Source organism: Citrus clementina, unplaced genomic scaffold, assembly GCF_000493195.1.
Source record: "Citrus clementina cultivar Clemenules unplaced genomic scaffold, Citrus_clementina_v1.0 scaffold_2, whole genome shotgun sequence".
Lineage (NCBI taxonomy): Eukaryota > Viridiplantae > Streptophyta > Magnoliopsida > Sapindales > Rutaceae > Citrus > Citrus x clementina.
This window is the reverse complement of record NW_006262688.1, coordinates 10,253,274-10,267,145: the sequence shown is the minus strand read 5'-3', so window position 1 is coordinate 10,267,145 and position 13,872 is coordinate 10,253,274. Positions and strand designations below refer to the sequence as shown.

Sequence of the window (13,872 nt, the reverse complement as noted above, 5' to 3'; positions counted from 1 at the left end):
GAATTATTTTTATATTAATTTTTTTATTTAGTTAGTTTGTGCATTTGATAAAGTTAAAAAATTTTAGTCCGTAAACTAATTCACAAAATGGTGGATTGGATATGGATTGGGTCAAATCCGCATTCGATCCGTAGACGTATGAATTGGATTTGAATTAAAATTCATCAATTCGTGGATTGGATTGGATTGAAAATTTATAACCCGCAAAATCGTGGATCGGATATGGATTGATGTCCAATTTGTAAAATCTGATCCGCGAACACCCCTACTCGGAATCATTAACTTTTCTACCCTAAAACCCGGATTTGATTCACTATTAATCATCATTATAAGATTCCAGCCACAAAAATTAGTATGCTATAAATTTTAGATAGATGATAATTGCTAAAACAATTTCTCTATATGTGTTAACAGCATTTGAATTTTTCTTTCTTCATTTTATTCTATTCGTATTAATAAACTTATAGTGTTCTTGCTACAAGTAGCATTGTAGCAAGTCTGCTGAATAGCAAATATTCAATTTTTTTTATAAGAATATTCAATTGATATAAATGACGGGATCTTAGTTTGTTAAAAGAAAGCCCAAGCTATTAATATCTAAGTTAAATTGTGATTAGGAAGAGTGATATAATGAAATCGTGCAAAGACTAGCGAGAAAAGGCGAGAGGAAAAAAAAAGTTCACAAATTTCTTTGAATTTAGTTTATAAGGGCATTATCGGTATTTAATTAGATGCATACAGTAAAATTTAAACTTTTGAAATGGTGTAGTGAGTAAATGAGTGTTGAGAGTATTTTAGTAGGTTTAAATGGCTTTACTTTACACAGATGTACATAAAATTTGTGAACCTAAGTACCTCAAAACTTCTATAATTTAATATTTTATAAATTAATAACCTCTGTCATATAATAATTTTTCGTGATCCTGACTAGGGATGACAAAATTAGCCTCTTACTCAAAAACTCAGTCGTTGCAAGTAATTTTACGAATTGCGAGCAGTTTTGTATTTCAAACTTAAATTCACTGTAAATTGCAGTTGGGTTTGGTACCTAAAAAATCCGCTGGGCCTGCCAACCTAATCAGCATTCTTTAGTTTAATTATTTACATTTGAGTTTTAATCATAAAAATTACACTAAAAATTTTTAATCATAAAAATATCTAAATTGAAGTTGCTAATTTCTAAACCTAAACTATCTTGTGGCAACATATATACAATAAGTTTTTAATAAGTACAAATTTTATAATTTTCAAAGTTAATATTATTGATATTTTTATTTTAATCTGATTGATTTTATTTGTTTTGCCCTAATGACTTGAATCTAATGATTGCTTACTAAAGGTGGGTTTTTATTTGTTTAATTAATTGTTAATGATATTCTATAAAATTTACTTGTTAAAAGTATTAATAATATTTGTATATATGATTAAAAGATGGAGCAAGTCATTGATATAGTAATGATGATTTGCTTAAAATAGAAATATTTTGTATTATATTAATATATTTTATGTATTTGTTTTAATATTGAAATTTTAACTTCTTATATTACATTGATAAAATCTAGAATTGAGTATTGTTTGCATATTTTTTAGGCTATTATTATAAATTTATAGTTTGGATTATATAATTTAAGTTTTTATGCATTATTAAAAATATTTTCTTTTTATACTCATGATTTTAAATGAGAAAATCTATAAAAAATCCACTGCAGCTTGCGGGTAGATTTGATAATTGTAAAAACCTGCAGCAAGCAAGTTTTTCTAAAAAAATAAAAACTCACTGCGGATTGCAAGTGGGTTTGATAATTTAATTTTTTACGGGTGGCATTTGATAATGGCAAACCGCAACGAGTGGTGTCCATTGGCATTCCTAATTTTCACTTGGGCCAAAGGGCTAAATTAATAATTACAATAAATTAATAAGATAATACCTTTTAAAAAAACCTTTATACTACTCACTTCATATATAAAATTAATAATTTACTGAAACTACAAATATAATTATTATGATTTTTTAATTAAAATATAATTCTATTGTTACTCATTTGTTTCTTGAAGTTTAAATATAATTAGATCTTATCTCTAATTTTACTTATTGTTTCTAATGGTTTCGGGGTTGAATTATGAAATTCTAAGATTTTTAATTTTTTTTTTACTTTAATTTATATTCAGTGGATTAATTTATTTTTAATTAATTGGATTGGTAAAATACATTAAATTTCTAATTCATTAAAATGTATGGTCATTGAATTGTATATATACTCTACAAATTAATAATTATCAATTAGTTAATATCTCTTTAAATTAATAGATTTTGTATAGTTATGAAATTATTAATTTGTAAATATTTTATTGTATGTCACAACGACACGGATTGACATTCCCGACTTATTTGTCTATGCATAATTGCATATGGGTTCGTTTTTTTGAAATTAATTTATATGAATTGGTTGATTAATTTTGTTTATCCAAGAAATGATTAAGGAAGAGAAAATTTGAGAGAAAAAATGGAAAAGAAAAGTTTTAATTCAAAATTAAATTTTGAAATTAAAAAATAAAAAATATTTTTATTTTTTATATTTATTTTAAAAAATTAAACAAAAGTCTAGATCAATTTTTTAACATTTATTTCCTTCAAGATTCAATATTGGGCGGCTAACTAAATAAATATAAACCATTCGGTCAAAAACAACAAAAATAAATATTTTTTTTATTTGATTACAAATTTTTTCAATGTTTTTTAATTAATTGAATAATAATTTTTTCTTGAGAAAAAGCCATTCGCCCCAAAATTATGGGTTCATAAAACATTATTTGTAACTCCCGCCAGTTTAATTACAATTTAATTAACCTTAACCGTTTTGATTAACTGCGGATGTCAGGAGTTAATCTTTTCTTACTCCAGCATGCACCATTACCCTAAGTCCCTAACCATTGACGTGCATTCTGCTTATATGTGAATTTACATCCGAACCCTCTAGACTCCAACGTGGCAGCCTTTTAGTATTCCACTTCAAAACTCCGTAAAAGCTTCTTCTTACAACATCATTCCATTTCCACACCTCATTTCTTTTTTTCATCTGTCATCTCATTCATCATCGCGAACGAAAAAGAGGGAAGGGGAAAAAAAAAAACCTAACTAAAATCTTCTGAACTTCCACTAATAAATTACTTGAAACTATTGAATAATCATAAAAATTCTTAACATTTCAATGAATCAGTAATGACGAACAGCAGCCCGAGCCCGCTGGTTTCGCCGACGAGCTCCCGGTCAGTGACGGAAACCGTGAACGGATCGCACAAGTTCGTGATTCAAGGGTACTCGTTAGCCAAAGGTATGGGAATCGGGAAGCACATTGCCAGCGACAATTTCACGGTGGGCGGCTACCAGTGGGCCATATATTTTTATCCCGACGGTAAAAATCCGGAGGATAATTCAGCATACGTGTCGGTTTTTATTGCATTAGCGAGTGAAGGAACGGATGTAAGAGCATTGTTTGAGCTGACGCTGTTGGATCAGAGTGGTAAAGGGAAGCACAAAGTGCATAGCCATTTTGATCGATCGCTCGAGAGCGGTCCTTACACGCTCAAGTATCGTGGAAGCATGTGGTATTAAAAATTGTTTCTTTTTCTTGTGTATTTAATCTATCTTTTGATGATTTCTTGCTTCTCTGTTTTTGGTAGACCAAGAAATTAGGATTCTTTTTTTTTTTTTTTTTTTGAAATTGGTGGAAATTTTCTATCTTGCTTCTTGTTTTGTTTTCGCTTATGACATGCTATTATTTTTCTTGCTCAAATGCATTTGGAGAAAATTTTTGGAAATCCTTATGTGGCAGTCCTTGTTTCTTTCTGATCGGCTGGGTGCATTTGCCGGAATGTTTGATTACTTCATGCAACTTTCTATGGCAGATACAATACTGTATCACAATTCTCATGCTGTAAAATCTCCTATTTTGTGACTGGTTAGACGTACTATAAATGAGTGTAAATTGAAGTTGAATATTTGTTATCTGATTATTCATTTGCAGCTCTTTGGGTATTCATACCAAGTCAATGATTTGTTCAATTTGCTTTACTTTAGGGGATACAAGCGTTTTTTCAGACGAGCTATGCTTGAAACATCAGATTACCTCAAAAATGATTGCTTGAAAATCAATTGCACTGTTGGAGTTGTGGTATCGGCTATAGACTGTTCACGGTTACACTCAATTCAGGTCCCAGAGTCTGATATAGGAGCACATTTTGGCATGCTACTAGACAATGCAGAAAGCTCTGACATCACTTTTGATGTAGCTGGGGAAAAATTTCCTGCTCATAAGTTGGTATTGGCTGCACGATCTCCAATATTTCGTTCTAAATTCTTTGATGAATTAGAGGAAGATAAGCAAGAAATCATCATTAGCGATCTAGAGCCTAAGGTTTTTAAGGTGAGCATATTTCTTATTTATCAATGTTGCTTTTGTTTTGTGTGAGAGTAAATGAGCATTTGTTTATGTAGTGACAGTATATTACTCTTATTACCGTTTTTCTTTCTATCCTTTCTGTAGGCCATGCTGCACTTTATATACAGAGATACTCTTACTGAGGATGTGGATGTGGATGTGGCAACACCTAGCTCGTCTTGTATGTCATCGGTCTCTGACACATTAACTGCCAAGTTGTTAGCAGCAGCAGACAGGTATGGTCTAGAGAGGCTCAGATTGATGTGCGGGTCTCATCTATGCAAGGACATTTCTGTGAACTCTGTCGCCAAAATTTTATCCTTGGCCGATGAACATCATGCTACAGAATTAAAAGCTGTTTGCTTGAGATTTGCTGCTGAAAATCTTGCAGGTTTGTTTCAGTTTCCTTGTGTACTTTATGTGAAAGCAAAGGCATGATGATTTAATTGAGTGTGTAATTAATTCTCTGCGGCATATTATTTTATTGATGCATTTACTGTGAGCCAACCCTCCTTTGGTCCAACTGTGCATGAATTTTAATGTGAATTTAAGAGATATTTTGAGCTTATGTATAGTTTTAAGTTTTTCACATGCCTGCTGAGGTGAATTGATGAAGAGTAGGAATCCATATTATACTAGGATTAGTTTCCTTATTAACTAAAGTTTAAGACTTTTAAATTCCTTTCTAATTTAGAATTTTGTTTCCCTTTCAATTTAGGATTTTGTTTTACTTCATGAATTAGGATAATTACTACTACTATAAATAGCTCCCTCTTGTAGCCTTTGAAAGCAGAGATTTTTGAGTTTAATAATATTTCAATTTTCAAATCTCTTTGTGAGTATTTGAACAGTTAATTCTCGGTATTCTGCGGAATCAACGAGTCTTAATCCCTAAATTCGCGGTATTCTTTTGAATCAACGTGAATTTAGTTGTTCTTTTGTTCCGGTATTCTCTAAAATCAACGGAATATTTTGAACATTAAACTTCCGCTGCATCAGTTTGGTATCAGAGCCAAAACCTGGTATCACCAATCTAACTCCATCTACCACCAAACCTTTCCTTTTTCCCTTTTTGATTTTTTCCATTTAGCTTAAAAAAAAAAAAAAAAAAAAAAAAAAAAAAAAACCCACTTTTTCAGACAAACCACCACCATCATCTTACCAACCCAAAATCTTTCAGATCCACCCACCCTTACTCGATTTCCGACCACCATCATCGGCAATCTAAAACTTTTTGCTTAATTACAGTTTCGGCCTAAAATTTTATTTACTTTCAGTTTAACCCCACTACCTTTTTAAACCCGAATTTGAAAAAATGCCTCCAAGAAAAGCTCGTGATGCTCATACTACAACTTACAATCAAGAAGATGTTTCGAAAGATGAATCCCCGGCTAGTATGACAGCCAGAATTGATATGTTAGCTGCACAAATGGCACGAATAGCAGAGTTACTTGACGAACGCCATCGTACTCCAGAACGTGAAGACAAATCAAGTGTAAGCTTTGCTAACCCATCTCTGGGCGTCGACCTAGAACTGAGTCTACTGATGACAGAAGATGGGAATCTGGGTTGAGAATTGACATTCCCGAATTTCAAGGAAGTGGTCGACCTGAAGAATTATTAGACTGGATTAACGCCATTGAGGAAGTTTTCGAATACAAAGAAGTTCCTGAAAATAAACTAGTTTCGCTTGCTGCAACTCGATTTCGTGGAAGAGCAGCAGCTTGGTGGCAACAAACTAAGCTCACAAGGATTAGGCAAGGCAAAAAGATGATTGATTCTTGGGAAAAGTTCAAGAAGCACTTGCGTGGAGCATTCTTGCCTCATAATTACGCCAAACTGTTATACCAACAGCTACAGAATTTAAGGCAAGGTAATCGATCAGTGGATGATTACACTACAGAATTTCATTGGTTGGTGGCCCGCAATGACTTGACAGAGACAGAAGAACAACAGGTTTCCCGCTACATTGGAGGCCTACGATCTCAATTTCAAGACCAATTAAATTTACTTGACCCATACTCTGTTTCAGAGGCACACCAACAAGCCTTGCAGTTGGAGAAGCAATTTAGTCGACGTACTAATGACTCAAGTTTTTGGGGTGCTCGAAGTGTTGTTCGTGATAATTCAAACCCAACTTCCCAATTTCGTAATTTCACTCCTCCAAATCCTCCAAATAAAACTAGTAAACCTAGTGAAATCGGTCAAAGCAGCAAAACTCAATCATCGGGTTCGGGATTACGCTGTTTTAATTGCGGAGAAAATGGGCACCGAATGACAGAATGTAAAAAGGGAGGAAAATATGGTAAATGCTTATTCGTAGGCACAGAGGAAAGTGAAGACTACCAGGAGGAAGAAACTGAAGAGTTCGCTGTAGAGCCAACTTTTGATAGTAGTGGTAGCGCTCAATCTGTTGAAGAACATGGTGATAGCGGGCCAATGTTGATCGTGAACCGCACATTCTTCACTCCTAAAGGTCAAGACAAAGACAAGTGGCTACGACAGAATATCTTTCAGACTACTTGCACAATCGGGGGTAAAGTATGTCGTATGGTCATAGACTCCGACAGTTGCGAGAATGTCATTTCAGAAGAAGCCATAACAAAGCTAAATTTAAAGACAGAACCTCATCAAACTCCATACAAGCTCACATGGCTGAAGAAGGGAAATCAAGTGATAGTATCGAAACGTTGCTTAGTTTTCTTATCCATTGGTTCAATTTATAAAGACAAAATTTGGTGTGATGTTGTGGCTATGGATGCTTGTCATCTATTACTGGGTAGACCTTGGCAATATGATCGAAACGTAGTGCATGATGGGAAGAGAAACACCTACAGCTTTATGTTTAACAACACCAAGATCGTTCTCCTGCCTAACAAAGAGTTTACTCTCCAGCAAGACTTGGGTAATTATTTGTTAGGAAAGAAGCAATTTATAGATGTTGTAGCAGAGACAAAGAGAGTCTACATTTTATTGGGAAAAGAGAGTAACGGTGATTCGAAGATTCCTGAAGCTGTGACACCTATTCTGGCGGAATTTCAAGATTTGTTCCCTAATGAGCTACCATAGGGTTTACCACCTCTTCGAGATATACAACACCAAATTGATTTGGTACCAGGTTCTACATTACCAAATCGACCTCATTATCGTATGAGTCCTACAGAACATGAGGAATTAAGGCGCCAAGTGGAAGAGTTACTAGAAAAGGGATTTATCCGTGAAAGTCTTAGTCCCTGTGCAGTCCCTGCTTTATTGACTCCAAAAAAAGATGGTTCTTGGAGGATGTGCGTGGACAGTCGAGCTATCAATAAAATTACAGTTCGATATCGTTTTCCAATCCCTCGATTAGACGACTTGTTAGATCAACTCAGTGGAGCAACAATTTTTACCAAACTTGATTTGAAAAGTGGCTACCATCAAATTCGAATACGGCCTGGAGATGAATGGAAAACAGCTTTTAAAATTCGCGAAGGGTTATACGAGTGGTTGGTAATGCCGTTTGGCTTATCTAATGCTCCGAGTACTTTTATGCGAGTCATGAATCAAGTTCTTCGCCCTTTCATTGGAAAGTTTGTGGTTGTTTACTTCGATGATATACTTATATATAGCACCAGTCACGAGTTACATCTACAACATTTGAGAGAAGTGCTTTTAGCCTTAAGAGCAAAAAGTTTATACACAGCAGTAAACAAGTGTATTTTCTTGACCAAGAAAGTATTATTTTTGGGATATGTGGTGTCGAAGGATGGTATATCTGTTGACCAATCAAAAGTGGATGCTATTCGAGATTGGCCTCAGCCAACTACTTTATCCGCCACCAGAAGTTTCCATGGATTGGCCTCTTTTTACAGGCGATTCATTCCTCATTTCAGTACTATTATGGCACCAATCACAAATTGCATGAAAGGAGGACAATTCTCTTGGACAGAGGCAGCTACTAAGGCATTCAAGATTATCAAAGAAAAGTTGATTACTGCCCCAGTACTTGCCCTACCAGATTTTTCGCTCACTTTTGAGGTACATTGTGATGCTTCTAAGGTCGGCATTGGAGCTGTTCTTAGCCAATAGGGTAAGCCTATAGCTTATTTCAGTGAGAAGTTGAATGGAGCAAAGGCACACTACAGCACTTATGACGTGGAAGTTTACGCAGTAGTCCAAGCGTTAAAACATTGGCGACATTATCTAATTCATAAAGACTTTGTTTTATACACTGACCATGCCGCGTTAAAGTATCTCAATAGTCAAGACAAGCTCTCTCACAGACATGCCACGTGGACAGCATTCCTTCAACAATTTACCTTTGTGGTGAAGCATACCTCTGGTGAATCCAACCGGGCAGCAGATGCACTTAGTCGACGAACTTCGTTATTGACATAGATGCATAATCAAGTTCTTGGATTTGACACATTTCGAGAGTTATATGCTTCTGATCCTTACTTTGCTCCTATATTAGAAGACGTTGTTGCAGGGTTTCGCTTAGATTATCATTTACATGACGAATTCCTTTTCAAGAGTAATCAGTTGTGTGTTCCTAACTCAAGTTTGAGATTGAAAATCATTTCAGAGTTACATAATGAAGGGCACATGGGTCGTGACAAAACTCTGGCTCTAATCGCCAACACTTATTTTTGGCCTACTATGAGGCGTGAAGTCTATCACTATGTTGAGACTTGTCGCATTTGTCAAGTTTCCAAGGGTGCAGCAACTAATGCTGGGTTATATATGCCGCTGCCAATTCCAACACAACCTTGGGCTGACATTAGCATGGATTTTGTTTTGGGATTACCCCGCACTCAGAGGGGTATGGATTCAATATTTGTTGTTGTTGATCGATTCTCGAAAATGGCTCACTTCATTGCTTGCAAGAAGACTACAGACGCTTTGACTGTTGCTCGCCTATTCTTCAAGGAAGTCTATAGATTGCACGGTTTACCAAGTTCTATAGTATCTGACCGGAATACACGATTTCTTAGCCATTTTTGGAAGACATTATGGAAGTTGACTAACACTCGCCTGAATTTTAGTAGTGCTTACCACCCACAAACAGATGGTCAAACTGAAGTTGTCAACCGCTCTTTAGGAAACCATCTACGTAGTCTAGTTGGTGATAACTTGAAGATGTGGGATCAGAAGTTATATCAAGTCGAGTTTACTTATAACCGTGCAGTTAAGCGTAGTACTGGTTTAAGCCCTTTTCAGGTGAATTACGGATATAATCCACGAGCTCCTATCGACTTGGCTCCAGTTCCAGATTTAGTTCGCAAAAGCGGTAAAGCAGAAGACTTTATTGAGCAGCTTCAGCAGATTCATGAAACTACGCAAGAGTCTTTGAAGCAGACGACCGAAGGTTATAAAATTATGGCAGACAAAAAACGTCGAGCTTTAGAATTTCAAGTAGGAGATCTTGTTTGGGCTATCTTAACTAAAGATAGATTCTCAGTTGGTGAGTACAACAAGCTTTCTGCCAGGAAAATTGGCCCTTTGGAGATTATCGAGAAGATAAATCCTAATGCATACCGATTACAGCTTCCTAGTCATATCCGCACCGCAGATGTCTTTAATGTCAAGCATCTTATTCCTTACAGAGGTGATCATGATGAAGATGTTATTGCTGACAATCTGAATTCGAGGGCGAATTCTCTTCACCCTGGGGGGAATGATGAAGAGTAGGAATCCATATTATACTAGGATTAGTTTCCTTATTAACTAAAGTTTAAGACTTTTAAATTCCTTTCTAATTTAGAATTTTGTTTCCCTTTCAATTTAGGATTTTGTTTTACTTCATGAATTAGGATAATTACTACTACTATAAATAGCTCCCTCTTGTAGCCTTTGAAAGCAGAGATTTTTGAGTTTAATAATATTTCAATTTTCAAATCTCTTTGTGAGTATTTGAACAGTTAATTCTCGGTATTCTGCGGAATCAACGAGTCTTAATCCCTAAATTCGCGGTATTCTTTTGAATCAACGTGAATTTAGTTGTTCTTTTGTTCCGGTATTCTCTAAAATCAACGGAATATTTTGAACATTAAACTTCCGCTGCATCATGAATGCTTTGAGGAGTATACAGAACAAAAAAACTTCAGCACCAACCCTATGTGCTGGAAATTTGTTGATATGAAATTCACTTTTTTATTTTTTTTCCCCTAATTATTCACTTGAGTGGCTATGACTTAGTTGGTGAAAGCTTGTATTCTGGATAGGTGATCTTATTTGGAGAATTATAATAAGATTTGCATATGTGGAGGTTAAAAAATGGTGATTTCTGTGTATGAGCTCATAGCTTGATGGACACGCCATTTCCTTGAGTTGTTAATTCTTGGTTGAGAATTATTTCTACATTGACTACACTTTGTAAGACCCTACATAGATGATTTAATTGATCATGCTTGGTCGGCTGAAATTACCTTTCCATACACTGGATTACAGATTGGGTTATTTGTGAAGTAATGCTATTATGACCTACAATCATTTGTTTATTCAATAGCCAGAATCTTTTTAGATGATAGATACAAAGGAATGAGCTAAGCTGCCAAGATTTCAAGGCCAAGGGTATGTTTCAGCTTACTATACAGCGCTTCTTTGGACCTTTTGGAAAGCTCTAAGTTTCTTTATTTTGGATTGATTGGTGGCTGATGTAGTCCTTTTTTGAGTTTTGTGTGTTTGTGGAACAATTGAGATTCTGATCAGCTTTAGGAAATGTTTCTGTATCAATTTGCTGATAGGAATACTGCAACATATGTTATTGTTGAAGATTTATTTATCTACACAGGAAGTCTGTTAATCTGGATGCTACAAAAAGCTTTGCTGTGATATTATGTTACTTCACTGCAGTTTATTAGTTACTGAGAGACTAAACTTTTCTACCAGACATCTTGAGGCTTGGTAGTGCATCTAAGCAATTGGTACTCAAATGCAATTTGTTATCATGGGTTGGTTCAGCATGTGTATGAAAAGTACACCCTTCATGGTTAGGGAGAATTATCAGAAGAAATTAATAAACTTTTACGGGTAGTTTTGGCTACAAAATTAATGAAAAGTGTGAATATACCAATTTTGGTTTTTAGATGCCTGTTTCTAGAGAGTTTGATACTTGCAGCTAATGACCACACTCACCTCTTAGCCTGTGGTTCTGTGATTTCTCTAAATGTCAGTAGATTTTGTTGATAATGAAGGCAAGCCTATGGATAGTGAATTGAAAAGTTTCAAATGTAGGCTTTAGGCCTTTCTATTTCTATAGGTCTTGATCTTTTACGCCAGTGGACACTCACATATTGAGAGGCTGGATGGTCGGCGTAAGCTTCTGTAGATTCTCTTAATTATTGTGGATATGAAAGCAAGATTTAAAATCTGTCTAGTAAAGTGAGCAGCATTACCTTACCTAAAGGAAAAAATAAAAAGAAGTTGTCAACATTCTGCGGTTTTAAGAGGACAGACTTGTTATGATGACTTCAATTCAGGAGGAGACAGCGGTCAAATGTTTGGGAAATATTAGAAGTATCAAAAAGGACTAAAATGTCATTTTTCATCACAAGGGTTAAATAAGAGAAGGATTATGGAAGGAATTACTTAATTTCTTCAGCTTCTGTTCAGTTTGTGTATCCTTTTGGTTTAAGATTTTTTCTTGAATTTTCTTTCACCTAATGCAAGCTCCTTGTGCAAGCTCTCTATATGAGTATATGTCATATGTTGTTTCTCTGCTAATGTAGAAAATTTTTGCCTGCTACAAGATTTAGGGGGTTGATGATGAGCATTCTGCTTTTATCATTTTAACAGGCACAGACTTCTGAAATCAGCTTAGCAATATTTTATTTGTACATTTTGTGTACGCGGAGTGCATGAATTGCACTGATGTTTTACAGAAGTTTCTCTGATTGCTCTTTGTGTAGTCAGCACGGTTGTCATTGCCAGAACCAAAAGAGAATATTAAGCATCATTTCAACTTTTTGGGCTACCTTTACATATCAAGTATGATTTCTTAGTGTTTAGGGCATTTTATGGCCTTGTTTATCCAATAATATATTTTTTCAGTCCTGCCCAAGGGAGGGTGAACAAGGGGGATTGGATTTTTCTTACGATGGGTCTGTTGGTGAAAGGAGATGAGCTCTTGCAGTGATCTTTGTGTGAGGTGTCAGCAGATGGGATATGCATATACATACAGGTTATGCCTGAAGTTTACAATCAGACATCAGCTGCTTTTTTAGTGCAAGGTTTTATGAACTGGTTAGAGGGCTGATTTTGCAAAACCCTGGTGCCGTTATCATTAACAATTTGAGTTTAGATAGATTCAGTTATTAGGGGGTTGTTTACGACTGAGGAGATATTTGTATCTGATTTCTCTTTCTTTTCTAATTATAAATGCTTTATCATGAGGGTAGGATTCTTATTGTGTTTATTTATGGAAGTAATTATGAAGTAAGAGTCAAGACATAATATTTATTGCATGCGTGCCATAAGATCAAGCAGTTAAAAACCACAAAATTGAGGTAGATTTAGAAATTTTTTCCATGTTAGATAATGTAAATGTGATCTTTAATGTGCATAACGTTGGTCTCTAATTTGCATTCACTTTCTGCAGCTGTTATGCGATCAGATGGCTTTGAGTACCTTAAAGAGAATTGCCCATCACTGCAGTCGGAGCTTCTCAAGACGGTGGCAGGTTGTGAGGAGGATTGCAGCAGTGGAGGAAAATCTCGGAGTGTATGGGCCCAACTTTCAGATGGTGGTGATACGAATGGCAGGAGGGTCAGGCAAAGAACATGAGATCTGATGATGGTTGGCCTTGTATATGAAGCTGGTGATGATGTTTCGTTTGGGGTTGTTGGGGGAGTGGGTATGGGGGCCGGTGAAGAAAGGTATCAACTGCTTACAGAACATTCTGTCGTCACCCATGGTGGGATGGCCTACAGTGGAAAACACTAGCATAAGAGCTGTAAACTAAGTGTTGATAGATTTTGGGCTGTAAATTTTTACTAAGCTGTGTTCAACTGTTTCTACTAGGGCTTTGTAAGAAACACGGCTGTAGTATGCTGTTTGACCAATGCGGACGAATACTGTAATTCTCTGAAGTTGAGAAATGGAGTTTTGTGGTCATATGTGCTGTGTATGTGTATTACTCAAGTCTGCCTGTTTTTCTCTCCTGAGTGCGTGGATGTGTTAGCAGGTTGAATATAATCAACCCTTAATCATCTTGTTTTAATTGCATGAAATTTAGTGGATTTAACTGCTGGTGAAAAATCGTTTTGCAGCGAAAATTACTGAATTGCAATTCTCATAGTGCATAAAATTACCATAATTTAAAAATCATATCTTTATTTTTTCTTAGTAGTAATTTAGGCTCACATATTATGATCTGTCACCACTAATCTTATTAGATCACGATTGATCATTAATAATTTTTTAGGTTATGAAGCTTATTAAATCACGATTTTAT

At 35.3% G+C, this 13,872-nt stretch overlaps 1 protein-coding gene across 1 annotated transcript; it reads left to right on the top strand.

Annotated features, from left to right (window-relative positions):
• The first annotated feature begins 3,059 nt into the window (after window positions 1-3,059).
• LOC18050730 (BTB/POZ and MATH domain-containing protein 4) lies at window positions 3,060-13,532 on the top strand. The gene is made up of 4 exons (XM_006446619.2): window positions 3,060-3,606; window positions 4,079-4,424; window positions 4,545-4,830; window positions 13,018-13,532. The coding sequence occupies exons 1-4, from the start codon at window positions 3,221-3,223 to the stop codon at window positions 13,200-13,202; spliced, it is 1,203 nt and encodes a 400-aa protein (XP_006446682.2). The 5' UTR covers window positions 3,060-3,220; the 3' UTR covers window positions 13,203-13,532.
• The last annotated feature ends 340 nt before the right edge of the window (window positions 13,533-13,872 follow it).